This window comes from Mustela nivalis, assembly GCF_964662115.1.
Source record: "Mustela nivalis genome assembly, chromosome: 2".
Taxonomy (NCBI): Eukaryota; Metazoa; Chordata; class Mammalia; order Carnivora; family Mustelidae; genus Mustela; species Mustela nivalis.
The window spans coordinates 126196165-126223596 of NC_139021.1; the positions used below are offsets into that span (position 1 = coordinate 126196165).

The 27432-nt window shown below is 43.7% G+C and overlaps 1 protein-coding gene across 10 annotated transcripts in view; it reads left to right on the forward strand.

The window, feature by feature from the left end:
• Window positions 1-323: 323 nt before the first annotated feature.
• Window positions 324-27432, forward strand: part of LOC309859448 (uncharacterized protein) — a 275428-nt gene continuing 248319 nt past the window's right edge. For 3 of the 10 annotated variants that reach the window (XR_014308698.1, XR_014308700.1, XR_014308701.1), the window contains exons 1-3: window positions 324-1172; window positions 2682-2844; window positions 23756-23886. Coding sequence is in view for 1 of the 10 variants with exons in the window: in XM_082720132.1 (XP_082576258.1) it covers window positions 2748-2844 (97 nt within the window). In the remaining 9 variants the exon portion in view is untranslated. Of the gene's footprint in view, window positions 1630-2681; window positions 2845-23355; window positions 23404-23755; window positions 23887-27432 lie in introns of those variants that run through there. The other 7 variants (XR_014308703.1, XR_014308704.1, XR_014308705.1 and 4 more) reach the window with 5 other exon arrangements.

The following is a 27432-nucleotide window of genomic DNA, read 5'->3' on the forward strand; positions in this document are numbered from 1 at the left end:
CAGGAGATGCCCTGACCCTGCCTTGTCCAGGAGCACTCTGAGGCAACTCAAGGACTGGATTTCAAAACTGGCCTTGGAGTCACCAGAAGCGTCACCCCAGATCGGGGTCTCCTTAACCGGGTATCAGGAATACCATAAAACTCTCAAAATAACATGGATTTTAATCTCTATTAGAACATTTCACACCCATTTTAAATACAAACATCTTTGTATTTGAAATACAAATATTTGGGTCTTCTGCCAAGTGTGGCTAAAGCATCTTTAGAACATTTTGCTATCTTTATTGATTGGAAGGGACGATCTAAGTAAAGCAGAGTGCTTGCTATGCAAATAAAGCTTCCAGACACATCTCCTGTCTTCCTCCCCCAGCAGATTGCCTCCGGAGCCCCTCCCCTGTGGAACTCCGAAAGCTCCTTTAAAAAAAAATATATAGTCTTTATTTGCATGTCCCCCCCTCATGTTGCAGTGTAGTTCTCCCAGATTGAGAGAAACACAATGAAGGAAAAAAAAAATTGTTTTCAGCGCTTCCCTTTTCACAAACTCTTTTTTTGGAAACCACAACCTCGGATCCTGGCCGAGGTTCCCGGGGGCTTCAGGAACATCAATCAGTTTCGCAGCTGGAGGCCGAGGCTTTCCTCAGGGAAGACTTTTTACATAAAACAGATTGTACTTTGTCCTTGCCAGGGCAGACAAAGGTTTAAATTAAATATGCAGTGAGCTGCACTTGGCTGCTTGCCACAGCCTGGGGGAGGGGGAAGGGAGAGCTCGTCCCTACTCTCCTTCCTTTCTCTGCAGTTGTTTTTTTTCTCCTGTTTCTGTTTTTCCAGGGGATTCAGTCCAGAGTTAAAAGACCGGGGCTCTGAGCTGGGCTTTTCTGTGAATTCGCGGTGTGATACGGCGCAAGTCACGGAGCCCCCTGGGACCTCAGTTTCCTCTTCTGTACAGTGAGGAGTTTGAGATGATGTGTGAAGGTCTTTTCCATATTTAACCTAGTAAGTTATCTCCAAATCCAGCTGTGTGCATTTCCAAGGAGCACCACTAACCTCGGCTCTGAGCAGCGTACCCCTACCGTTCCTAGGCTGACTGGGGTGACCTGGCTGAATCCTTTTCCCACACACCCCAGAGGCCAGGCGGGTGACACTTTGGGAGAAGGCGGCCTGCCAAACAAGATAGTGGCAACTGATTCCGTTATCCGTCTTGGGGGGGGGGGGGGTTAATAGCAGTGGGGATCGAAGTGAATTGGAGAGAAAGAGCCCTCAAAAATGGGGCGGCCTCTACCCACTGCAGCTGAAGCCACTTGTTACCACTCGGGAATGTGGGCCTCTGCGACAGCAAGACTCTTTCAGTTTCTGTTTTAAGATTATAGGTTTAAGTAATCTCTACACCCAAGGTGGGGCTCGAATTTATAACCCGGAGATCAAGAGTCGCTCGCTCTACCAGTTGAGCCAGCCAGGTGCCTCAAGTTTTTTAAATTAAAAAAAAATTTTTTAAGTGTGAAAGTCTGAAACTTTTAAATATTGGCAACTAACTCCAAAAAAGTTTATGAATGTCATAAAATAGACATACAGGTCTATGGACTGAATTCAACTTGAAGACAGTCAGTATGCTGGGCTCGTGGACCTTATGAATGTAAGAATGTAAGAATTTGTCTTCTCTATCTCACAGAGCTGTTCAGAGGATCACTATATTTAAAAGTATGTGGTAAGCTGCAGCAATGTACAATAGACCCGAAAGGTATTTGAATACAGAAATGCCCAGGGAGGGGCACCTGGGTGGCTCAGTTGGTTAAGCGTTCAATGGGAGAGTGAGTTTCAGGAAAATAGCTTTACTCACATTCAGGTTCTCAATCAACTCTAGGCCTGGGAGTTAACGGAACTGTCCTTTTATTGGTTAAAAATAACTTTATTATCTAAGTCAATGCTAAAAAAATTGATTTCATGTTGTTAGTCTTGTAGGGAAAGCAGGTTATAAACGGAATACATTTTTAAACTTCGAAATTCTAGTTTCCATTCTGTAACAATGGTAGCTTTTTATGTTCTCAGCATATGAAATTAAATATCATTTTAATATATAATTAAATATTAAAGATTTATCTAAGGTAATATGCACTATTTGGATACCTATGTATTCTATGGTAGTATGATAATTGCAACAATAAGTCCAGAAAGGACAAGAGCAATTTGAGGGTTTTGTTCCCTGCATGCTAAAGACAATCTTTTTATCTTGAGAGAGAATCAAATGAAAATGGGATATAATCCTTTAAAACAGTCCTGTTAGTGGTTAGATGACCTCTTTTCCTATTTTACCAGTGTATGAAACATAAATTATAACTTCAGGAATGTATATGAAATACATTACAATTGTTCAAAGTGTATTCAAGTGATGGGCATATAACAAAGAGGCACAGGTAAATTACTAAGAAGCAAGAGGAAATGGTATCTTTCCTTGGAATGTCATTTTACAGACTAAAATAACTAAAGGGTACCTACATGTAAATAAATTTCCTCTCCCATGGATAGATAACCATTTTCTCTTTTCAGTTATTTCCTCTTGAACTTACTAACTCAAGACATAAATACTTTATTTCTTCTTTCTTCTAAGTTGGTCTCATTTTCTTTCCCTGTATTTAAGCTTTTTTCTCCTTTTTTTCTCCTACATGTTACATTTATAAGTACTCACAGTACATATCAAAGGACACAAGGAGATAGGGTTTCCCCATAAGCAGTGCGATATATCATGTTTACCAAATGAGAAAGCAAGGGCATAATCAGAACAGACACGGCCATGGTCAGGACAGACCCCAGCTGTATAGGACTACTCCAGACTTACTGGTTCTTTTTAACGGTAAGTTGCAACTGTGCAATTATTAGCACTAGAACAACTATAGCATGGGCAACACTGAGACATTTGGTTACTGTGTTAGTCTGGATAACTACCCACTAGCTACTACAATGGACCAGCTCTAAATCTCAGGGGCTTTACCCAGCAAATATTTATTTCTTGCCCACACAAAATGAGGTTGTCAGTAGAGGTTTTCTTCCACTCAGATTCCAAGCGCCTCCATCTTGTGATGTTCCCATATTAACACGTGGCTTCCAAAGTCACTGCACGAGGAATGGGAGAACTGAAGGACTCCCCCTGGGTCTGAGGACCTGGACCCAGAAGTGATAGAAGACACTTCTCACTTTTCATGGGCGGGAACTAGATCCATGTCTCCAACCCACCTGGAAGAAAAAGGAGAAAACGTAGGGAAGCAGATCAGTTGCTTTTGAGTTTCCAGCTCAAGGACTGATGGTGATTTCTATCTCACGTCACGTGTTTATTTAACTGATGGTATCTTGAGACCGTAGCCTGATTTTGTGACTTCTTTGCTTCTCTAATTAGTTCTATCACACTCTCTCCAATCTACTTCTGGATCAGATGTCCAAGAGGGACAGTCTTATTGTCTTGTTTATCACCATAATCGGTTTGGGCAGAGCTTTTCTTGAAAGCCATCTGAAACGGACTGGCCAGTCTACAGACGGACTGTTCTAGATTACATGCCCACACCTGTCATAGCCATCTGTGAAAGAAGTTTGGGAATAAACTGCTTAGGAATTTGGGAGATAAACAGAATAAATGAATTTGGCAGAACTGTTTAGAATACTGAAGATTAAAAACATATCTAACAAGGTCTTCATTGTTATTAATTTGTTACTATATCACAATAATTGCAAAATCAGCATCTGTCAAGGTCTTGTAGAGAACTACAGCTTTATTTTTTCAAGCCTATTTAAGTAGTCTGAATTAAGAGTAGCTTATAAATGCCAGTCCACAAACTAAGGTGTACTAAAATGTATCTTTCATTTTTTTGATAGTTGAATTTAATTTCTATTTTGTTTCCATTCCATGGAGTGCAAGAAACATAATTTTGTTAATTTTCAGGCCTCTCCTTCCTACCCAGGGTTGCATCTAAGATTCAAAGTATTTATGGATTTATGCAGAATGGAGGCATTTGACAGTGTTCAGTATTGTCCTCTCTACATATCCTGCCTGGCTTTTATGAGATACCGACAGTGGCAAAGATCACCACTTATCTACAGATACCCATTTTCTCATTCTTTAGTAAAAAACCACCTTATTTTAATCTGGGTACATGGCTGCCCAGCTAGTGACTGCATTTCCTGGGTCTCCTAAAGCTAGGTATGGACACGTGTCTAAGGGCTGGCTGATGCATGGGTAGTGACCGGGAACGACGCATCAACTTCTGGGCCATGTCCTCAAGCAGCATCTGCTGACCCTCAGCTTTCCATGTTCCTTTTTCTTTCTCTCTAAGGGTGGAATGAAGATTGGGCGATGACGAACCAGCTTGATTTCTGAAGGGCACAAGGGTAATATCCTGGGCGGGTCGGGGGTCGGGGGGCAGTGGCTCCTGGTTGGCCTGGTAGAGCAGAGCAGAACCAGCTCTCTGGACCTCTACTAACTTGAACTTGCATAGGACAGAAATGAGTGTTCTATCTTGCTAAGGCTCTGTTATTTTGGTCTCTGTGAAAGCAGCTGGGTCAATATCTTAAAGGATACACCCACTTTCTGGGGTGGTTACTGCTCTGCTCCCCCTGGCTTCTGATGGTCAAGCCTCTTGCTGTTGGCTCTCAGGGCTGTGGCTCTCTCTGTGTTAAGAATGTTCTAATGCTTCCTTACCAGCTGCACCATGAGAAACTCTGCTTCTGTACTTGTCTTGCATTTCTGGCATCATTCTGCTGCCACCACCCCAGTCTGTGGCTTTGAGAGCTCTGTGGGACTCACAGAACCATCTGCTTGGATCCAGCATACATATTTTCCATCTACTTCTGTGCATATGCTGGACCCAGGAATAGCGAGTCCTCTGGCTTCCAGATTCTACCTAGAGAGGGGGCAGAATATTTTGCTCCAGAATCCCCAAATATATCTGGGCATTTCATTATCCTTCGCTCCCCAGCCTCAATCAGAGGGCTCAGCCTAGGACATCAGTGGGATGAGACTAGAGTCCCTTCTTTGGAGCCCACTGGTGTCTTTGCCTTCCTTTCAAATCTCCCTAGTCCTCCTTATCAGAGGAATCTTTCTGAGTATTAACAGTATGGGAAGTTCTGTTCTAACATGTCAGGTTTCCTTCTAAATCTTTTTGCCTTAATACCTGGACCAAAGGTTTAAAAATATTTGGTTTCCACTGTGGTTACCAGAGTGGAAAGGGGTGGGGGATGGGTGAAATAGGTGGTGGGGTTGAAGAAGTGTGCTTGTCGTTGTGAGGAGCACGACATTTGGGCCAAGTCACTCTATTGTACACCTGAAACTAATGTAACACTGTATGTGAGCTAGCTGAAGTGAAGGTAAAAATCTAAAAAAGAATAAGAATAAGAAGAAGAAAATAGAAAGAGAAAAAAAAATGTTTTCTTTTCCTGAATTCTGCTGTATCATTCCATCTCTGAGCCAAGGAAGGCAGAACATCCCATGAGGCAGAGGGTGGTGATAACTAAAATAATGCAGATGGATGGAAGTGTTTGTTAATATTTCAGAATTTCATCTGTCAGTGAGCTAGCAGCCAATATTGCCAAAGACGTGTCTTTTAGGAGTTCCTTCAGGCAATAAATAAGAATTATTTGTTGTGGTGCAGTGGAAGGTACATTGGCTCAAGATTTACAAGTTTTGGGGCGCCTGGGTGGCTCAGTGGGTTAAGCCGCTGCCTTCGGCTCGGGTCATGATCTCAGGGTCCTGGGATCGAGTCCCGCATCGGGCTCTCTGCTCAGCGGGGAGCCTGCTTCCTCCTCTCTATCTCTGCCTGCCTCTCTGCCTACTTGTGATCTCTCTCTGTCAAATAAATAAATAAAATCTTTAAAAAAAAAAAAAAAAAAAAAAAGATTTACAAGTTTTGTGTTCCAGTCCTGGTTTATGCCTCTTCTTTGGAAGCATACCTCCTCTGTCAATAGTAAAGTACAATTCCCGATGTTTGTCTCTTTTATCCGTGGACTTGGACTCCGCTCATTGTGTAATGTTGGGAAATTGACCTGGATTTCAAGCTTCAGTGTTTGCTATACATTTCCATTGCCCTTTGTTTTAAATGATTTTATTTATTTGTTTTTGCAAGAGAGAGGGAGAGATAGAAAGAGAGAGTGCACTAGTGTGTGGAGGGGCAGAGGGAGAAGGAGACTCCCTGCTGAGCAGAGAGTCTCCCAGAACAGTGGGGTCATGAATGGGATTGAATGCAGATGCTTGAGTCACACAGGCGCCCTTCATAGCACTTTGTACCTCAGACACAGGGAACGCATGTGGAATAATAATAGTTTATATTTAAACAGCATTTTAAAATTGTAAGTATTATTCTTAGTGTTTCACATATTTTTTCGGTAACTCATTTACAAAATGATACTAAAATACAATCCAAAGGGGTACTAGGATTTAAATCTATGCAATCTGGTTCCAGGGTCTGTGCTCTTAATTATTAAGCTAGACAACCTCTTGTAACAGGAAATATTTTGAAGGAAAGAAATGAAAACGTACTATAATTATTGGAGGGCTTTCCTGGTTTGATTTAGAGGTATTGATCTTTCAAAAGCAAATTATGACTCAGCTTTGCCTAAATTATCCCAACGTTCAGATTTGCTTGGGAATAACTGAATGCATGCTCATAGTACAGTTATTAAAATTGCTATTAATTTTTGTAAAGTGCATTTTTATAAGTACATTTACTTTATTTAAACTCCCTCCTTCCAAAGATGGATTTAGGTCAGGGATCAATGCAAGCAACTCAGTTTTGATTTCTACTCAGAGATTATAATTCAAAACCAGTATTAACCAAGTAATGATGAGGTAAAGGTTTTGCTTAGCTTTGTTGAAGGGATGCTCTTTAAAGGACTTCTACCCTAGCCAACCTGTGTAATTGAAATTTAATTGCACGATAAAACTTTATCACCATCTAGTGTCAGTAAGGAACACTGCAGTAATGTTGCTTGTCCCTCTTCCTCCGCTTCCTTCTGTATTATCTAGCCTTTCCAGGTGCTGCGGCTTGATTCCTTTACCAGTGACCACAGGTTCTGTAGACTATTTTAATAACTGGATTTTGGAGTAACACCTTTCATGTCACTTCTCACTTCCCAAGCACGGTGTCTTTCATGAGCGGGCTCTCAGGGGACCATAAGGATGTTCATCCGAGTTCGAGACCATGCGCTCACCCCTCAAAGAACGCTTTACTTTAGCTTCAAGATGCTGAACATGGGAAAAATCTTCATGATCTCTATTTAAATCACTGGGAGATAGTTTAGACGTTCAGAAGAACATCAAGCTAATAGACCAAATTTCGGTGTGCTCGCTGTATTAGTTATCCACGGCTATTTAACTAATCGCCTCAGTGCAGGCAGACTAAACAGCAGAACACGGATTATCTCACAGTGTCTGAAGGTTGGGGATCAGGGAGTGGCTTCCCTGGGTGCTTCTGGGCCAGTGTCTCCCTCCAGGCTTCAGGAGGCTCAAAGCCAACCGGGGTGGAGGGAACAGCCTCCTAGCTAACTCTCATTTGGTGGCAAGTTCTGGTTTCTGGCTGGCTATCTGCCAGAGGCTCAGTTTCTTGACATGTGGGCTTTACAGGACTTGCTTCCCCCAGAGCAAGAGAGGAGAAGGGAGCCTGAGGGAGAGAGGGGGTGGGAGGGAAGAAGGAAGAGAAGTGGGGAGGGAGAGGGGGAAGCCACAGTCTTTTTTTTAGAACCTAGTTTCAGAAGTAATGTTTTGCTTCTACCGTATGTTACTGGTCACTCAAACTGGTGTGCCTGGGTCTGGTACCATGTGGTGGGGGACTACACAGGGTGTGAAAAGCAGGAGGCAGCAGTCTTTGGGACCATCTTGAAGGCTGGCTGTAACACCCACCTTCACGCTTCAGTAAATAGAAACATTTTGGCCCGTTTTTGTAACTACCTCCTAAGTGAGTTTAGCCCTGAGAGATATAAATGGGAAGGAACTTCTTCTTCCCAAGGGCTTTCAACCACTGCTCAATCTCCCTTCCTTGCCACGTGACTGACATCTCTGGTAGATCCCGTGGCTCACACTGGGCTGTGCCAAGAGATGAAAAAGCTTAGTGCTCTCAACTTCAGTTCCATTCTCATCTCTTTACCTCTTCTTGCTGCTGACTCTGTGAAGAAAGATATCAGGGTTCTTCCAAGAATTTTTTGACTTTTTTTTGCTTCTTTCTTGCTTTCTAATTGCTTTAGCGTGGGGTCCAGTATGTGGATTAAAGTGGAGCAACAGGGGTTTATATTTAGCTGATAGTGTAATAGTCCTCTCTTGGCTAATTCTAGATGATACTCATTCCCTCCTTGAACCCGAGCATCCAAAGACAGGTTCTTCAGGTGAGGATGTTGGTTATTTAGAGAACCTGTGAATGGGGCTTCATACTGTTTAAGTTTTTAAGTCATTCTCTGGTTGGCTTCTTAAAATCCTGTCAACCTTTGTTCTGTCTTTGGGGCCTCACCCTACACAGCCTCCTCCTGCTGGGGAGCCCTGGCCTCAGGAAGCAGTGGTCTTGGGTGGTAGGTTCTCTTCAGGATGTCTTATGCCTCGCTACGCCCCACAGGTCCCTTTGGTCAACAGGAAGACATCATGTGGCTTTTTCCTACCAAATGCCTACCCATCTAGTCGGCCCTCCGTCCCTGTCCCATAAATGTGCTGCTTCAGCCAGTCTTCTGCTTTGGGAATTCTCCAGATGGACAAAGAGCCCAGGTATAGGTGCCAACAAATGCTTGTGGATGCTTCTTGTCTTTCCCTAGACCTCTTTCTGCTCTTTGGTCTCCAAGTAGTATCAGGGCCTGCAATTTTAGGGCTCTGTAAACATCCAGCAGAGGCAAGATAGCAGTTTACTGTCTTTTGGGTACTCTTGGTCCCTGTGACTGGTTTGCCTGGAGCCTCTCTTTTGGCTTGGCAGTAGGTGAGAAACATTTGATTATGGGAGGGGGCAACCCCCCCCAAAATCCCATTCAAATGACTGTATGGCCTTCTTCTATTTTTTAAAAATTACTATTATTTTTAAAGATTTTATTTATTTATTTGACAGAGAGAAATCACAAGTAGGCAGAGAGGCAGGCAGAGAGAGAGAGAGGGAGAAGCAGGCTCCCGCTGAGCAGAGAGCCCGATGCGGGGCTTGATTCCAGGACCCTGAGATCATGACCCGAGCTGAAGGCAGAGGCTTTAACCCACTGAGCCACCCAGGCGCTCCTATGGCCTTCTTTTAAAATGGTTGGAGAAAGGGGCTCCTGGGTGGCTCAGCCATTAAGCGTCTGTCTTTGGCTTAGGTCATGATCTCAGAGTCCTGGGATCAAGCCCCACACTGGGCTCTCTGTTTGGCGGGAAGCCTGCTTCTCCCTCTCCCACTCCCCCTGCTTGTGCTCCCTCTCTCTCTGTCTCTCTCTCTGTGTCAAATAAATAAATAAATAAAATCTTAAAAAAAAAAAAAAATAAAATCACTGGAGAGAACTAACAGGGACCAAGATCTGAAGGACCAGCTTGATCATTTTTTAATAAAATTCTGCAGAAATGTGTCTAGGAAGTCTCTTTGGCTGTAGGGCCTTAGCTGAATTTCAAAGATAATGAGAAAACCACTTTTAACATATTAAATTCTGCTCAGATTAAAACATGCAGAAACTTACAGATTTAGTTGAAATCCCCTGTGTCCTTGTCCTGAATTCCACTCCCCTCCTTGCCTAGGGTGTTTTCAATGCCATATGTATTTAATCCTTCCCGGGTCCATTTGGGCAGCTCTGACAGAATGCCACAGACTGGGCGGCTTCTAAACAACAGAAATTTACTACTTACAGTTCTGGAGGCTAAGAATCTGAGATCAGAGTGCCAGCGTGGTCAAGGGAGGGCCCTGTTCTGGGTCACAGACTTCTCATTGTATCCAAACATGGGGGTAGGGCACAAAGGAGCTCTCTTGAGCCCCTTGTGTAAAGGCTTTAATGTCATTCATGAAGGCTCTGCCCTCATGAACTATTTACCTTCCACCTTCTAATACCATCCCATAGAGGGGTGGGATTTCAGCATTTGAATCTGGGGCGGGGGTCGGGGAGGGATGAACAAACATTCGGACCATAGCAATACCTGCTATCATATGTGTCCATATCTATGAAGAATATATTGTAGGTATTTTTCAAGGTTATAGAAATGGTATTTTAGTATGCATTTCATCCTGCAACTTGCTTACATTGGTCCACGTTAAGATGGATCTATGTGGCTACTTGAATGTCTAGTTCTTCCTTTTAATGATTTTACAATATTTCATTTGTTAATATGAGATGTATTTTATTTATTTATTTGTTTGAGAGAGAGGGAGAAGCAGATTACCTGCTGATCAGGGAGCCTGACATGGGGCTTGATCCCAGGACCCTGAGATCATTACCTGAGCCGAAGGCAGACGCTCAGCAGACTGAGCCACCCAGGTGCCCTTCATCATTCATGTTTTTATACTTCTGTCTATACTTCTGTCTATATTTCAAGTTTTTATACTTCTGTCTGTGTTTTGGGGAAGTTTTTTACTGTTATCTCCCATTTCATTAATTTTTTTTTGTTTAATGTATCGGGTTAGAGTTTTCCTGATTATTGTATTTTTAATTTTAGTCACTCTATTTTTTGCTTCAAAGATTTAAAATTCATTCTTTCTCATATACCTTTTTACTTATCATTTTTGCTCACAAATTCTTGCTTTACAAAGATGAAACATTCTTCACTGAAATTAATATACTTATTTTCAAATTTTGTTAGATTCTTTAAAAAAATTTAATTGTTTGGAAATCCATTTATATTTGGAATGCAGAATTTTTAGCTAACTTTCTTAGCATTAGATATTACTTTTCATGGTTCGGAAATTTTGTTTGTAGGTACATTTTGAGGCATATGAACATTTCTGAAAAAAAAAAAAAACAAAAACAAAACAAAAAACATCTATTTTCCAGAGGCACCTGAGTGGCTAACTTAAGCATCTGCCTTCAGCTCAAGTCATGATCTCAGGGTCCTGGGATGGAGTCCCCCCCTCTCGCCACCAACCCCGAATTTGGCTCCCTCTCAGCAAGGAGTCTGTTTTTCCCTCTTCCTCTGTGTGCACAGGAGGTGCACTTTCTTTCTCTCTCTCTCTCTAATAAATAAATAAATAAATAAATAAATATTAAAAAAAAAACACTTTCCTTTTACTTTCATTTGGATGGGATGAGGGGTCTACAATTTACAGAGAGGAAGGCTTATTTTATAAGCCAGCTATTAATTATTATTTTAATGAGTTTTATTATAAGTTTTAATTAAGTTCCATGAATAATTCCCTTTTGTTACCCTTTATTTTTTTTAGATATTTTATTTTTATTTATTTAATAGAGAGGGAGAGTGCAAGAGCACAATCAGGAGCAAAGGGAGAGGGAAAGAAACAGACTCCTCAGTGAGCAGGGAGCCTGACTAGGGGCTCAATCTCAGGACCCTGGGATCATGCCCTGAGCCAAAGGCTGACGGTTAACCGACTGAACCACTCAGGTGCCCCCTTTTGTTACCTTTTTATCACTAGTTTTGTTTTGGTGGCTGAAGCTTGTTGATGCCTAAGGAAGTGATGTGTAACCATATTGGGGCCTGAATGTTAAACACATGAAATATGGGGGCTGAGGGGAGATGGAGAACAATTCTGTACGTAACAACGTGTCTTCAGTAAGTGCTTGTTAAATCAACATCACTGATTTCCGTATGTCTCCCTGTTTCTCATGGTCACGTTCCCTTAACGGAGAGTTGATCTTTTAGGCTTTCTTGTATCTGTATGAATCTGATATTTTTCCTTTGTCTTTGGATCCCTTCGGAAGAAATGGGTATCCCCAGTAATTTATGTATTCCCTGGTATTCCATAATTTGGATATATAAAACACACTTTCCAGGATGGCCTAAATGAAAAGACAGAAATACCAAGTGGTGGCAAGGATGTGGGACAGCAGGGGTGCTCACGCTCTGCTGGCGGAGGGTAAGTGGGTACAACCATTTGGCAAGCTCTCTGGCAGCATATCAGAGCTAATCCTCTTATACCCCATGACCCAGGGTCATGAGGTCTACTCTTAGGTGTTCATCCAGCAGAAATACACCCATATGTTCACCAAAGGACACATAGAAATGTTCAGAGTCACACTGAACATCAAAATAAAATGGGTCAGGAAGCCCACCTGGGAGACATGACTTTCCCGGAGGCCCTGTGTATCCCATGAGCACAAGGCAGTGAGGGGTCTGTCTTAACCGGCCTTTCTTTCTAGGCATGAGTACTGCGGGGTTAGCAACCCTTAACTCCAGGACGATGGCCTGCGGGGCTGGAGTGTGCCCAGACGCACCAGCCTAGAAGTCCAAGAGGCCCGAGGGTGGAAAGTGCTTCTGGAGGGACACATGCATGCATGGGTTCCTGGGGGGGACGAGGGGAGATGGAGGGAAGATGAATGAGGAGATTGGTAGAGGAGATCAATGAGATTGTGTGCGGCAATGAAAAGGCGTCATCTACAACCCCACACAACCAGATAAACTTGTCTTCTAAAAGGAAGAGTAGGTGAAACAGTGGTGTACTTGTGCAAGGGGTGGTGGAAAGAGTCCACCCCAAGGTGTAGACAATATCTGTAAAGAATTTAAAAAAAATAATACCCATAAAATGGACTAAAAAAAATCTGTTTTTCTTTTTCAAAAAAAGATTTATTTTTATTTATTTATTTAATTTATTTTTTAAAAAGATTTTATTTATTTATTTGACAAAGAGAGACACAGTGAGAGAGGGAACACAAAAAGGGGGAGTAGGAGAGGGAGAAGGAGGCTTCCTACCAAGTAGGGAGCCCGGTGCAGGGCTACATCCCAGGTTCCTGGGATCATGACCTGAGCAGAGGCAGACACCCAAACTCCAAGCCACCCAGGCACCCCCCAAAAGATTTATTTATTTTTAGAGAGAGAAAGAGAGACAGAGAGAGCCCGGGGTGGTGGGGCGGCAGAGAGGGGCAGAGGGAGAGGGAGACAGAAAATCTCACAGACTCTCCGCTGAGTGCCCAACCCTGCTCAGGGCTCCATCTCACCACCCTGAGAACCTGACCTGACCCGAAACCAAGAGTCAGAGCCACCCAGGCGCCCTCAGTTTTGCTTTTTCACTCTCACCCTGTGTTATGGTTCAGAGCAGCGTAGGTGATAAAATACTCTCTCCTGTGAGGGCAGACGTCTCTTCCCACCCCGCCTCTTCAGCTCGGCAGGGACATAAACCTGCCACCAAAGAGGATATGCTAGGTGATTCCACTTACATAAAGCTGAGAAAACAGACAACACTAATCAATGCTGTTGGCAGTCAGGTTGGCTTTTTAACCCTTTGGGGGTAGTGACTGGCCTGGAGCACTAAGGGATTCTAGGGGCTGGAAATGTCCTGGATGTTGGTTACAGGGTGTGTTCGCTTTCTGAGAGGTCATTGAGTTGCACTCATCTGGTCTGTCTCTGCACGTCTCCATATTTTACTACAGTAGAAAATTTTTAAAAAAAAGGTACAACATATATATATATATATATATATATATATATATATATATATATATTAAAAATTACATACACTTAAGAATTATCATTTTGCCTAGGAATGTGTATCTGGCTTGGTTTGGGCAGGCAATCTTTCTGTCTGCTTTGACAGCAACTTTCATCAGGATCACTCAACAGCCTAAAACTGATACTTTTAGAATCAACCCCTAAAAACTCAGCACAGACATTCATTCAGCGCCTGCCACATGGGAGATGTACTGAGCCCGGCGCTCTGATGAGGAGATAGGGAAGCTCCTTCTTTTGCTGACAAGGAAAACTGGCTTATAAAATGATGGAACTGCTTGGGACTTAATCACACGAAACAAGACATTTACCTTTAAACACAGGTGGCAGATAACCTGTCGTATCTCTCCTTTGCTATTTCTGTGGGGTGTGAGTTCTTTTTGAGGTCGCTAACTTTGCAGCAGAGGCGCTGTGTTGGAGCTGGGAAGAATGAGAAAGGGTGAGTAGAATAGCCGGATGCCAAAAACAGAAGCTGAGAAAAGGCGAGAGAGAGAAAGAGAGAGAGAGACAGATAGACAGAAGACATTGATCCTTCCATGCGTATCAACCAGCATCAATAAAGAGATTAAACAGAACCAAACTGTCACTCACTCTCACTGGGTAACAGAAACGACATCTTTTTGCTCCAGCAAAAAGCAAGAAGGATGTCATCTTCGGATAAAGGGCTCTTCTTTAAATTGAATAAGTTTAATTTTAGGAAATAATCTACTTTTTTATACTTCTTTTTAATACTCTCCTGTGAGCTGGTAACACTTCCTCTCTGTGTCATGCTTAAGAGGAATCTCTCCTCTGACCCAGGGGTTCGGCAGTTTTTTCCATAAAGGATGAGATCATAAATATCTTAGGTTTTGGGGGCCACACTGTCTTGCCAGTACTCCACTCTGCCGCTCATAAATATCTTGGGTTTTGGGGGCCACACTGTCTTGCCAGTACTCCACTCTGCCGCTGTACCTCAGATGGTGTGGAAATGAATGGGTGTGTCTGTGTGCCATAAAGCTTCTGGACACCAAAAGTTTTGGACACTAAAATTTGAATTTCGTAAGACTTCTTGGATGCAAAATGGGATTCTCCTTGTGATTTTCTCCCTCCACCTCAACCATTAAAAAAGGCAAAGGCTGGGCGCCTGGGTGGCTCAGTGGGTTAAGTCTCTGCCTTCGGCTCAGGTCATGATCTCAGGGTCATGTGATTGAGGCCCACATAGGGCTCTCTGCTCAGCAAGGAGCCTGCTCCCCCCTCCCCGCCTTCTCTGCCTGCCTCTCTGCCTACTTGTGATCTCTCTTTCTGTCAAATAAATAAATAAAATCTTAAAAAAAAAAAAAAGGCAAAGGCCATTCTTCGGTTTCAAAACTCAGCTATATTAAAACAGGTGATGGGCTAGATTGTCCTGCCGGCCAAAGTTGGACTCTGGGGCTTCATTCTGACATCTCCACTTTATGCAATATATTTCTGCTGCAAGGCTTGTCCTCCTGGCCCCTTATCACCTTTTTTTTTTTTTTAATTTTAAGATTTTATTTATTTGAGAGAGAGCATGAGCAGGGGGCAGAGGCAGAGCAGGAGGGAGAAGCAGACTCCCTGCTGAGTCAGTTTCTAGAAAGCTGTATGGAAGGTAGGAATTACGGCAGCAGTCCAGGCCATACCTATTGCTTAAAACTATAGGTAGGCTTGTACAGGGCAGGCTTGTATCTCAAGTTGGTGCCTTTTCAAACTCGTGGTCTTTAAGTATGTGTTCAAGATCTCTTCACTTGGGGAAAGGTTAAACACTCTGTGGGAGGGATACAGCCTCCTCAGCCTCTTCATTGTTACAAGAGCATGTCCACACTGGCCTGAAACTTGCTCACCTTCCACAAGTCACACTCGGAGGCTACCTAAATGCTTTCCTTAACAGGCAACTTAGCAACCACTTTGCACACCCTCGTGCGATCTTACCATCTCTACAACACATAATAACGTATTTCCTTCAACCACGCACTGCCCTTCCCAGAAAGAGTTTCGGTAAATACAGAATTCTCTGTCTGGTTCCATTTCCGGTATCCTGGTGCCTGCCTGCCTCTGACCCCAGCCTGGTGTGCAGTCATCAGGTTACTAATGGGTTCTGGCAGAAGGCGGATAAACACCTCTCCGGGGAGGGGAAAGCAGAGGATGTATCTTAGATCTAGTCTTCTGGTCCCTTGTTGGCAGAGAGGGATCTCGGGCAGAAATGGGGTTTCTGAAGATGCTATGTGAGATAGTGGGATAAGCTGCCATTTGGATGGTAAAGAGGGCCACTGGCTTGGGAGGGGACAGCTGTCCTGTGCCAGAGAGCTCGGTGGGCATAAATGTGCCCCTCTGCATGATGGGAGGGGACTGCCATTTGGTTTCAGAAGGAAGGCAAGATGCCTCTGTCTCCTCTGAAGGTGAAGAAGGTCTAGACAATGAATTTCACTCTGGAGCATGTCCCCAGGGAATGCAGCTTGGTAGGGGATGCCCAGAAACCACTGATGTGTAGAGCGTGTGGCTGTTAGGAACACGGGCTTGGTGTCACATGCTCCACCCCTTACTCATAACCTTGGGCTATTCATTTAGAAATAGAGATGATAATAGGACCACATGGGGTTGTTGACAAGATTAAGATAATATGAGTATAGCACGGGGTAGGAGATATTGACATACCAGAAAGAGTCATGGGTCAGCAACATGTCAGATATTCCTGGCAATGTGACCCCATTTGAATCTCTAAAGAGTGGTCTGGCATTCAGACACACGAGTCACATGTGTTTCCATGTGCCTTGGGTGGCCATGAGGTTTATCCCTCCCCCCCTTTAAAAAACCACATCCCTTTAATAGAAAGCTACAGCAAACACCATGCAATATGTAAAAAGGACCACTTATTTATTATCACTACATGTCAAAAACCATCTGGACCATTTTCTTGTAACAGATGTTTGCCAAATTAACTTTGGAAACAGAGAATTCATGCAGGGTATTTCTCTTAGCACAATGAATGCAACTAGGGCAGATACGGATAAAATTTTCCAAACAATATTAAGCCATATTACGGTCAGGTAAAAAACCATGGTGACCACACACACACATTCTTAGAATTGGCAGAGTGCTCAGGAAATGTCAATAAACTCTCTCTCTTAATTTAGGCGAAATTCATTTAGAAATGATGTGAAATTCAGAAGAGCCTCAAAGACTTGACCTTGAAGACTTAAAAACATTCAATTTATGTTGTTCACGGTAATGGTAATTATAACGTGAAATATATTCATTTGGTCTTCCTCGCTGCTGCAGAGACCTCTCAAACCCTTGGAATTTCCTGTGCTGAGAGAAGAAAGGTGTCTTTTGCTATGTTAATGAGGGGATGTTTGGAATGCTTCTAAGGATAGAGTCTTCTGCCAGTGATAAGAGGGTTAGAGCTTTTAGCCTTGAAAGCCTCGGGACCAGAAGGTAGGGCTGGAGGTGATTGAGTTCAATCACCAATAGCCAATGATTTAATCAATCATGCCCTACACAATGAAGCCTTCATAAAAACCTGAAAGGATGGTGTTTGGGAAGCTCTGGGTTCGTGAATGTAGATTGGTAGACAGTGGCGTGCTTGGAGAGAGCATGGAAACTGCATTCTTTCCCCACATCTCACCCTATGAGTCTCTTCCATTTGGCTGTTCCTAAATTATATCCAGTTATAATAAATTGGTAATATAGTAAGTAAAACATTTCTCTGAGTTCTGTGAGCTGCTCTAGCAATTTACGCCCAAGGAGGGGGTCATGAATCTCCAATCTATATCTAGTTTGTCAGAAGCTCAGGTAAGCTGGACTTGAACTGGCTCTGAAGGTGGGGGAGGAGGGAGGTCTTACCGCACTGAGCCCTTAACCTGTACGATCTGGGCTGTCTCCATAGACGGCGTCAGAACTGAACTGAATTGTAGAACACTCAACTGGTGTTTGAAGAACCACTTGGTGTGGGGGGTATAAACCATATGCTAGAATGGAATGTAGAATCTTATTAAGAAATAGTTACCTTCTGCTAATTCTTAAGGAGTGTTTCATTCACAAACATACTGTGTTAGGACCTGAGAATAAAGAGTCTATTAAGAAATAGCCTCTAGGGACACCTGGGTGGCTCAGTTCGTTAAGTATCTGCCTTCGGCTCAGGTCGTGATTCCAGGGTCCTGGGAAATCCCACATCAGGCTCCTTGCTCAATAGGGAGCCTGCTTCTCCCTCTGCTTGTGCTCTCTCTCTCTGACAAATAAATAAATAAAACCATAAAAAAAAAAAAAAAAAAAAAGCATTAGCCCCTAACCCTCAGAGATCTTTTAGTCTAATTAGGAAGCAGGGAAGACAACACATCCAGTATGGTTAAGGTGTAAAGATTCAGGTGTATATTGGATTCTATGGAGATCCAGAAGGCTGCCATAAAAACCAGACTCCTGGACCAGGGAACATTTCTTGAAGGGGTTGAAACTTGAGGGATGAGAGTCAAAAAGCAGTCAGGGTAGGATGGGGCATTGTCAGTGACTTGTCTTTATTGTAAGCAACACAGGACAGTAAGAGAATACTGATACTCTAACACCCAATAGCTTTCAAAATGTCAATCTCTCATATTTTCAACAGGCTTGTATTAGCTTGAGATTTAATATAACCTAAAATCTAATATTTGCTTTCTGTAGAGTCATAGAATGGTAGAACATGAGAGGATAGTTAATAATACTTAAGACCCTTTCTTTTTTTTTTAATTTAATTTTATTTTTTCAGTTTTCTAAGATTCATTGTTTATGTACCACACTCAGTGCTCCATATAATATGTGCCCTCCTTAATACCCACCACCAGGCTCACCCATCCCCCTACACCCCTCCTCTCCCAAACCCTCAGTTTGTTTCTCAGAGTCCACAGTCTCTCATGGTTTGACTTAAGACAATTTCTGAAAGGGGAACCCTCTTACACTGCTGGTGGGAATGCAAGCTGGTGCAGCCGCTTTGGAAAACAGTATGGCAGTTCCTGAAAAATTAAAAATAGAACTATGCTATGACCCAGCAATTGTATTATTAGGTATATAACAAAGGATACAAACACTATGATCAGAAGGGTCCCCTGCACCCCAATGTTTATACAGCAATGTCCACAATAGTCAAAATATGGAAAGAGCCTAGATGTCCCAAGACTAATGAATGGATAAAGACGTGATATATGTACACAATGGAATATTACTCAGCCATCAAAAATTGAAATCTTACTATTGCTATGAAATGGATGGAACTAGAGAGTATTATGCTAAGTGAAATAACTCATTCAGATAAAGACAATTATATGATTTCACTCATATGTGGAATTTTTTTTTTTTTAAGATTTTATTTATTTATCAGAGAGAGAGAGGGGAGAGAGCGAGCACAGGCAGACAGAATGGCAGGCAGAGGCAGAGGGAGAAGCAGGCTCTCCGCCGAGCAAGGAGCCTGATGTGGGACTCGATCCCAGCACGCTGGGATCATGACCTAAGCCGAAGGCAGCTGCTCAACCAACTGAGCCACCCAGGCGTCCCTCATATGTGGAATTTAAGAAACAAAACAGATGAACATAGGGTGGGTGGCTCAGTCATTAAGTGTCTGTCTCCGGCTCAGGTCATGATCCCAGGGTCTTGGGATCAAGCCTCAGCTCAGGCTCCTTGCTCTGCGGAAAGGTTGCTTTTCCCTCTCCCACTCCCTTTGCTTGTGTTCCCTCTCTCATGCTTTCTCTCTGTCAAATAAATGAATAAAATCTTTAAAACAACAAGAACAACAACAACAAAACAGGTGAACATAAGGTAAGCGAAGAAAAAACAAAATAAGGTGAAAACAGAGAGGGAAGCAAACCATGACAGACTCTTAACTACAGGAAACAAACTGAGGGCTGCTGGAGGGGAGAGGGTGGTGGGGTAACTGGGTGATGGGCATTAAGGAGGACACTTGATATAATGAGCCCTGGGTGTCATATGCAGCTGATGAATCACTAAACTCTGCCTCTGAAACTTATAATACGTTATATATTAGTTAATTGAATTTAAATAAAACATAAAAAAACTTAAAAGTAATAATAATACAATATTAAAACCTCTTTTTAAAATCCCAAAATAGGGGCGCCTGGTTCAGTCTGTTAAGCATCCGCCTTCTGCTCAGATCATGATCCCAGGGTCCTGGGATGGAGCCCCACATCCTTAGGAGCCCCACATCCACATCCTCCCTCTGCTTTTGCTCTCTTTCTCCATCAAATAAATAAATAAAATCTTAAAAAAAAATTCAAAGTAATTTTTGTTTTTATAGAACACATAGATAAGCAAGAGAAGAGAAAAATTCATGTTTAATTCTACTTCTAAGATGTCATGAATATTTTATAGCTAAAATCTTGAAAAATGCCCATGTTTATTTCCTTGAAATAAATTTAGGATTAACTCCAAGATAAGAATTACAAATTAAAAAAAAATTCCCATTTTCAGGGCTTTCACTGACATGAACAAATACAGAAAGACTGTACTTAGGTTTGGAAGCCCGCGCTGGGGAGTAGGTGGCTGAGTCTCCCGGCCCCTAAGCATCGCTGAATGAGATCATGGTCCCTTTGGCTTCTTTATCAGCCAATGGGGAGCCGTAGCCAAAGTCAGGTGATGAAGGGGCCTCCTTGGCGCAGCAGCCACAAAGTCCAGGATGCCAGATGGAAACCAGGGGCGCAAGGGAGCTGGATCCCTGCAAAGATTCCTCTGGGCTGGGAAGGGGGCACTGGGCTCTGGTGCTTTGGAACTCCAAGAGGGCAGCCACTTGCTGAAGCAGTGGACCCCAGCTTAGAGATTGCCCCACCAGGCTCCGGGGGGCAGTGAGCACCTTGGCAAACCCCCAGATGTGTGTCAGATCAGGTGCCTGTCCTCAGGCCGCAGGTCCGAGGCAAGCCAAGGAGCCTCTCCCGCACGACGTCTGGGCCGCCCTCCAACAGCTGCAGCGCTGCGCCCTGGGCGCGTGAGTCCCCGCGGGCGAGGCCTGCCAAGAGCCGCGCCGGTTCTCTGGGGGCTTGTGAGCCTGCGGACACGAGCCCCGTGGGTTTTAGGGTCTCCTCTCTCAGGTGCAGGTCTTAAAAACTGGGGGTCCCTTGGTATGGGGTTTAAACTCTTGCCTCCTCAAGGAGCAGCTTGGTTTGGCGTTCCCTCCTCACTGTGGTTCTCTGGACCTGGCATGGGGTCCAGAACCAGGCCCCGTCCCGGCCTCTGCCCGGGCTTGGATGTAGAGGAGTTGCTCAGGCGGGGTTTAGGTTTTGGTTTTGTTACTCACCGCTCCCCCACCTCCCGCCCCAGGAAGTCCATCTTTATGCAGCTGTAGATTTGGTGTTTCTGTGGGACCAGGTGAGTTCAGGATCCTCCTCTGTTGCCATCTTGAACTGCAACCAGATTTTTTAAATGTTACTACTTAATCATGTATTTTTAAACAAAGTTGAGAGCAAATCAGTACGTCTCTCTTCCTCTTGAACAAGACCAGTGTTTTTAGAAGGCTTTAACTTCCTTCAAATATTCTTCCCATTGTCTGCCTTTGAGCAACTTTTCCATCTTCCGTGCTATTTTTATCTAGTGTTTTATTTCCATTTTGTTTTCCAGTGGAAAAAAAAAAGTTATCGTCATTATTTATTTATCTAAATAAATAAACTTTGGTTTTCAGGGCAGTTTTACTTTCCCAGCAAAATTGAGCAGAAAGTTCTGAGCATTCCCATACGCCCTTTATTTTTGCCCCATCCTCCTTATTTTTAGTCAATTCTTACTTGAATTTACCACGCTTGTGACTTTTTGTTCCCCCTGCGCCATGCATCCTCTCCCTTCCATCTGGATTTATTTTTATTCATACGAAGTGAACTTCATTATGATTTCTAGAAGGTCAAAATAAACATTTCTAGTTTTTCAGGTATGAAAACTTCTACTTGGATCTGTGAATGGATTTAGTCGCTAGAATTTTAATTTTTTTTCTTCGTATTTTTTTGTGAGCAAGTTCATGTTCACAGGCATTGTCTTTTTTTTGGCGGGGGGTGGGGTGGGGGGAGGAAAGGGAAGGGAGATGGACAGGGAGAGAGAGAATCCTAAGCAACCTTCGTGCCCAGAAAGGAGTCTGACGTGGGCTTGATCTCACGACCCTGAGACCATGACCTGAACCAAAATTAAGAGTTGGAGGCTTAACTGACTGAGCCACCCAGGCCCCTGGGCATTGTCTCTTTTGAGACTCCCATGCATGCCTGGGAATGGGAAATCTCCCATGGGATGGTTCTTTTTTGTTTTTGTTTGTCTGTCTCTGTCCACATTCAACAGTGCTCATGAGTCCCAAACTGGTTTTTCTCTTAAATAGCATTAGACTTACAGAAGAGTTGCAAAGACAGTACAAGGAGTTCCCATTACTGCAGCCCTTAGCCAGCTTACATGTAGCCTTTAGAAATTCATTAAAAATTTCTAGCTAAATTCTTCCCAATACCTTATATGGTGTCTGAGAAATCTGTCCCAGCTGAGTAAAGGCCTGGATCCTTTGCTCCCTGTGGATGCCTGTCTTTTCTCAGATTTTGAGTTAGTTGTTGGCTCTGTGACCTCAGCTTTCTGAAGGATATGTGAAAGTTAATTTACAGTTTGTCTAGCTTGTTTCTTATTGTAAGTGGGGTAGTGATGCTTTCCCACCCTTTTTATCTTGTTGTTTCTTTTCGTTTTTCCTGACTCTCCGTTCTTTGTAGAGAATTGCGGTTACCAATAACTCCATGCGAATTCCCCCGAAGATAGAAAAGCCCTAAAAGGATACCTTTTCTTTATTTGGTATTTCTGTTTTGTAAGTTACACTGTCTGCCCACGCACGGTTTATGGGCTTAGCAAATAATCTATTCTATACATGAATTTCATCTATTTTATTCTGCTTCCTATTGTTTTGTGTCTGTGAGATTGGAAACACTTTGAAGAAAGAGGACGTGAGCTCTGCTTTGGTATACCATGTATATTCCTTCATGCAGCAAGCATTTTCTGATCCCCTGCTCGGTGCCAGGAGCTGTGCTAGGAGATGGGGGTATTGTGGGGAGCAAGCAGGAAGGTTTCCCACTCGTTAGTATTGCGGGGGGTCAGATAGTAAATGAACACAGAATAAATGTATAATTACCTACTAGGATAAAGAAAAGTATAGGATGCTCTGGGACCTAATTTATACTGGAAGTTCAGGAAGAGTTTTCTTTGGAAGTGACTTTTACATTGGGACTTGAAAGCTAAGTAAGAGTTATGGGAAGAGTTGGGAAGAACAGCATTGCAGACACAGAACAGGGTATGCTGAAAATCTTTGATTAGTAAAGAATGTGGGGCATCTACAGATCGGAGTGAAGGTTGGTGAGGTTAGAATAGCCTGAGTGAGCTGGAGAATGAAAATGTCTGGCATGAAATGGACTTGGAGACACACTCAGCGGCGGAAAGATACAGGGTCTTGGAGGAGTTGATATTTCATTTTAGTCTTGGCAGCTGTGGAAGGGCTTTGATTCAGTTTGCATTTGAAATCATTGGCCTGACGCTGGATGGAGGACTTATTACGGGGATAAGCAGGTCATCAGGGTAGTCCCAGCAAGGGGTTATAGGGGCCCAAGGAGGGTAGTAGCCGTGGGGTTTGAGGAAGAAGGCGGGCTCACAGTACAATTTGCAGGTGAAAGTGGCAGGGTGTGCCAATGCTGTGTTTGGGGGAGAGGTGCTGTGGAGCGTGGAGAAGGCATCAACAGTTCCTTTCTGATTGATTTAGTCACTTCCTCTCTCCACTGAAAGAGGGCAAGACATCACCTGTGAGTTGTCTTCCGTGATTTGCTTTGAGCAGACACCAGCTGTCCGGCCCCAGTGTGTGTGCCCGTGTGTGCGTCCCGCAGTCACCCGTTCTACATTCTCTCTTCTGCTGCCACTGTCCTTCCCAACTGGACTCTTAGTTGGCGGGGGTGGGGAGGAGAAGACTGTGTGGCTTTCATCTCCTGCGCTCCATAGCACTTAGCCCCGTCCTTTGCTCATAGCAGATCCTGAAAATCCTTTTTTTGAAATGCATTTCTTCTGAGCACTTTTTTCTTCAGTTGGACAAGATTTTGTTTTCCTTTAGGCTTTACCAAACGCTTCCTTCAGTTTTTAGCCCCTTGGTAACCTATAGTGCATGTGTCATATTGATTAGAGATTCAAGTCAGTTTTTCCTTTGCTCTTTGATTTTTGTCTACAGTAGAGTCGGGTTACAGGACGAGCAGAGAGCCAAGCGCTTCACGCGAGCCTGGGATTCGTGTCTGGGAGGCGAGGAGTACTTCCGAGCACCGTGAAGCATTTGCACATATGTTTTTCTCTTCTGCCTCTGTGGTAAGACATTTTCCTAGCTGAGCTTTGGATTTTTCCCATTCGAGTTCTGAAATTTCCACGTGGGGTTTAGCCATTGAGCGACGTGCTCTTGGATTCCCCACTTAGCATCGGGGGCGGCTTCTGCTGTCAGATTTTGCTATCTGTGTTTTTCTGGCCTGGGTTTTACTTCCCTATTTGCTGCTGGCCGTTTTGGCCTCTATTTCCCCCCCAGTATTTCATGGTTGTAATGTAAGGACTTTTCCTTTCAACAGTTCTGTGTCCTCAGGGAAGCCCTCCATCTTGTCGGTCCTTGGGTTTTGGTTTTGACCCCTTTACCGTCCAGCTGTGACCCCTGCTGCTTGGATCACTGCACCCCACGAGGCATGGGCCATCTCTCTGTAGTTTTGCCCGATGCTGATCGCCCTCTGTCCTGACGTTGTTGCAGACATAGTTTTTAATTCAGCAGAATTTTTCTCATTCTGTTTCTTCATTGCTGATTCCAGTCTGTCTCTAAAATGAAGCCAATTTTGTCAATTTCTTTTCTTTTCTTTTTTTTTTTCCCCCTATCTGGCAAGGTTGAGATTGCCACTGCACTTGACAGCTGCTATGCAGTATGTCATTACTCAGCTTTGGAAGTAATTTTAGAATGTTGTGTGCTCCTGCCTATGGAACAGTGTGTTACGGATGTCCTGAGGGGTGGTGCATCTGAAGGTGGGGGTGACCTGAAGAAGCATCTGTGACATTTGTACAATGCCTTACAGCTTACAAGGGGACCTTTAGATATGGTGCTCACAATAAGCCAGGAAGGGCATTAGAATTTCCTATGTGGGTTTTTGTTGTTGTTGTTGTTGTTTTTTTGACTTATATATATAACTCTCCACTCAGCAAGGAGCCCAGTGTCAGACTCAATCCCAGGACTCTGGGATCATGACCTGAGCTGAAGGCAGACGCTTAACCTACTGAGCCACCCAGGTGTCCTTACAATTTTCTGTTTTAAAGTCAAGGGACTTGAGGATCATAAAATTAAGTCTTTTTCCTACGTTGTCCAGCTAGAAGGTGATGTCCCACCATTGTTCTTTACACTGCAGGGTTTTGTGCCAGTTCAGACTGGCATGAATAGGCTAGACTTCAGGCACCTTTGGATCCAGGAACTCGAACAAGTTCCCAGGGTCTAGTTATTCCTTGGCTCTGCTCTTCACTGAATTGACCTTCCTTTTATTCAGGCTCTTCCCTGGGGGGTGGGGGCAGTATGGCTTCTGGAAGCTCCAGGCTAATGTCCTGGAATCCTAGAAAAGAAGAACATGCCTTTTCTGCAGTACAGAGCTTGCCTCTTACTGTCTCTGACTGGGTTACATGTTTATCTCTGAGCCAATCACTGTGATCAGAAGGTTGTGACTCTGGGGCAGACCTGAGTCCTGAGTCACCGGAGGGCTCCTGGAGTCAGAGGTACAATCAACCCGCCTTAAATCACATGGTGGGGGGTGGGCAGGGGAGTGGTTGCTCAGAAAAAAACTAGAGGTACTCTTACCGGAATAAAAGTGAATGCATGCTAGGCAGGCTAGACATGACATGTCCTCTGTGCTGAATATTTTCCATTTGCCCCTTAGATCCACCCACCACCCTGTTCTGTGCCCCAGGAGGTCTGATTTGTATAAACTGCATCGATGAGCAACCTTTCCCTCAAGCTTCCCATTGCATTTGGTCAATGGAAAGCTCTGGCAAGAGATTAGAATTAAGAGGAAGTGTGAGAAAGGGTTATTTATTCCATCAGCTCCTTTCCCTGAGGGTACCATCTATAACTGAATGTCACAGCTCCTGCCAGCCAACCCTCTTTACATAGCTTGCCCTGTCTCCAGACTCTGCTGACTGCTTTCCTTATTCCTTCAACCTAACGTGGGAACGCCCCTGGGGAATTACAGAGTCCCTGGTAGCCTCCCCACGCTCTGTTCATACTTTTGTACATGCACCCTTTATGAAAGTAACTACTTTCATACTTCCGAATTACTAACTTTGAGTGTGTCATCTCTTTCCTGCTAGGACCTGATTGATTCCTAGGGTCAGGGAAGTGAAAATCAAATCCATGCCATGTGAAAAATGATGTGGAGCATCTGGGATGTTAGGTTAGGAAGTGAAAAAATTTAAGGGGGATATGTCAACAGTGAATGAGAGAGCTGGGAAGGATAACCAAAGGGAAGAGGGGGCAGCATGGTTTTGTGTGGCTTCATTTAAATTCGAGTTGTAGGTTTCTGACAGTGCTGTCTGAAAATGAAAGATAATGAGTTCGCCATCATTGATGGTATTCAACTAGACGTCTCTAATGACATCCATTTTTCAGGGTATTTCCTATTTTTAAAGAATACTTATTTATTTTAGGGAAAGAGAGAGAGAGAGAGAGAGAGAGAGAGAGAGAGAGAGAGAGAAAATGCTTGGGAGGGGGTGGGGCAGAGAGGGAGGAAGAGGGACAAACAGATTCTCTCTGCTAAGCAGGGAGCCTGCTGTGGGTCTTGATCCCACCACCCTGAGAATTACCTGAACTGAAATCAAGAGTCTGAGGCTCAACCTACTGAGTAACCCAGGCACCCCCATTGTCGTTATAGTTCTTTTCATGCAGGAATAGTTTCCATTTCCTTTGTCCTTTGGAAACCCATTGCTTTCTCACGGCCTGGCAGACATTTTAGTGTTGAGACCAGAGGCTGTGGGTGCACCTGCTGAAGCCTGGAGTCTTTGCGCTCATTTGCATTGATCTCTTGGGTCTTCCTGGTTCCCGGGCTTCTCCCCACTGGTGTGAGTGTCAGGGATCCAAAGTGGTAAGCTGTGCTTTGCTATCTTTTCAATTGGAGGCGTTAAAAGACCTTACCTGTGTCTTTGCTGTCACAAACTGACAAATGCCTTCAAGAAGGAAACCATGGGGGTGTAATCTAATGATGTCCAATACAGAGGTACCATGTTGTTACATGTTATATGTTGTTACGAGTCAGCCACTTGTCCTAGAGAAGTAAAGTTACATTATTAGAGAATAGGAATTCACTGTACCTTAACCACTGGGCCACTGAAGTGTGTAAACAAGCCGTAGACAAGATGAAAAACATTGGGAGTGGCCATGTCCCAATAAAGCTTAATTCACAAAAACAGTCAGTGGGGAGATTTGGCCCATAGACTATACTTTGCTGAGCCCTAATTCTCAGGGGGTACTTTATTACTATGGTAGCTTGGTGGATTGCAGGCTCAGTATGAGCAAGTAGCTGTGCACTAGCTGAGTCCCTGAGCACATGACCCTGGAAGACATGTCCCACACAGAGAAAAGCGCAAGGCGGTGGGGGGGGGGGGGCTGAGCTCATATCTGGGCTCAGCCACTCTGTGATTGAGGGAAAGCTGCTAGACCTTTCTGAGTCTCAGTTTCCTAATCTCTAAAATAGGACTATAATTAGAATGTCAATTATCCTTGCTGTTATTTAAATGAAGCAGTACATGGAAAATAGCACTGAGCTTGACACAACCCTCACTGGACACTGTTTCCTTTCTCTCCTCCTTTCCTAAAATGATGTGGAAAGCATGAATTACTTCATT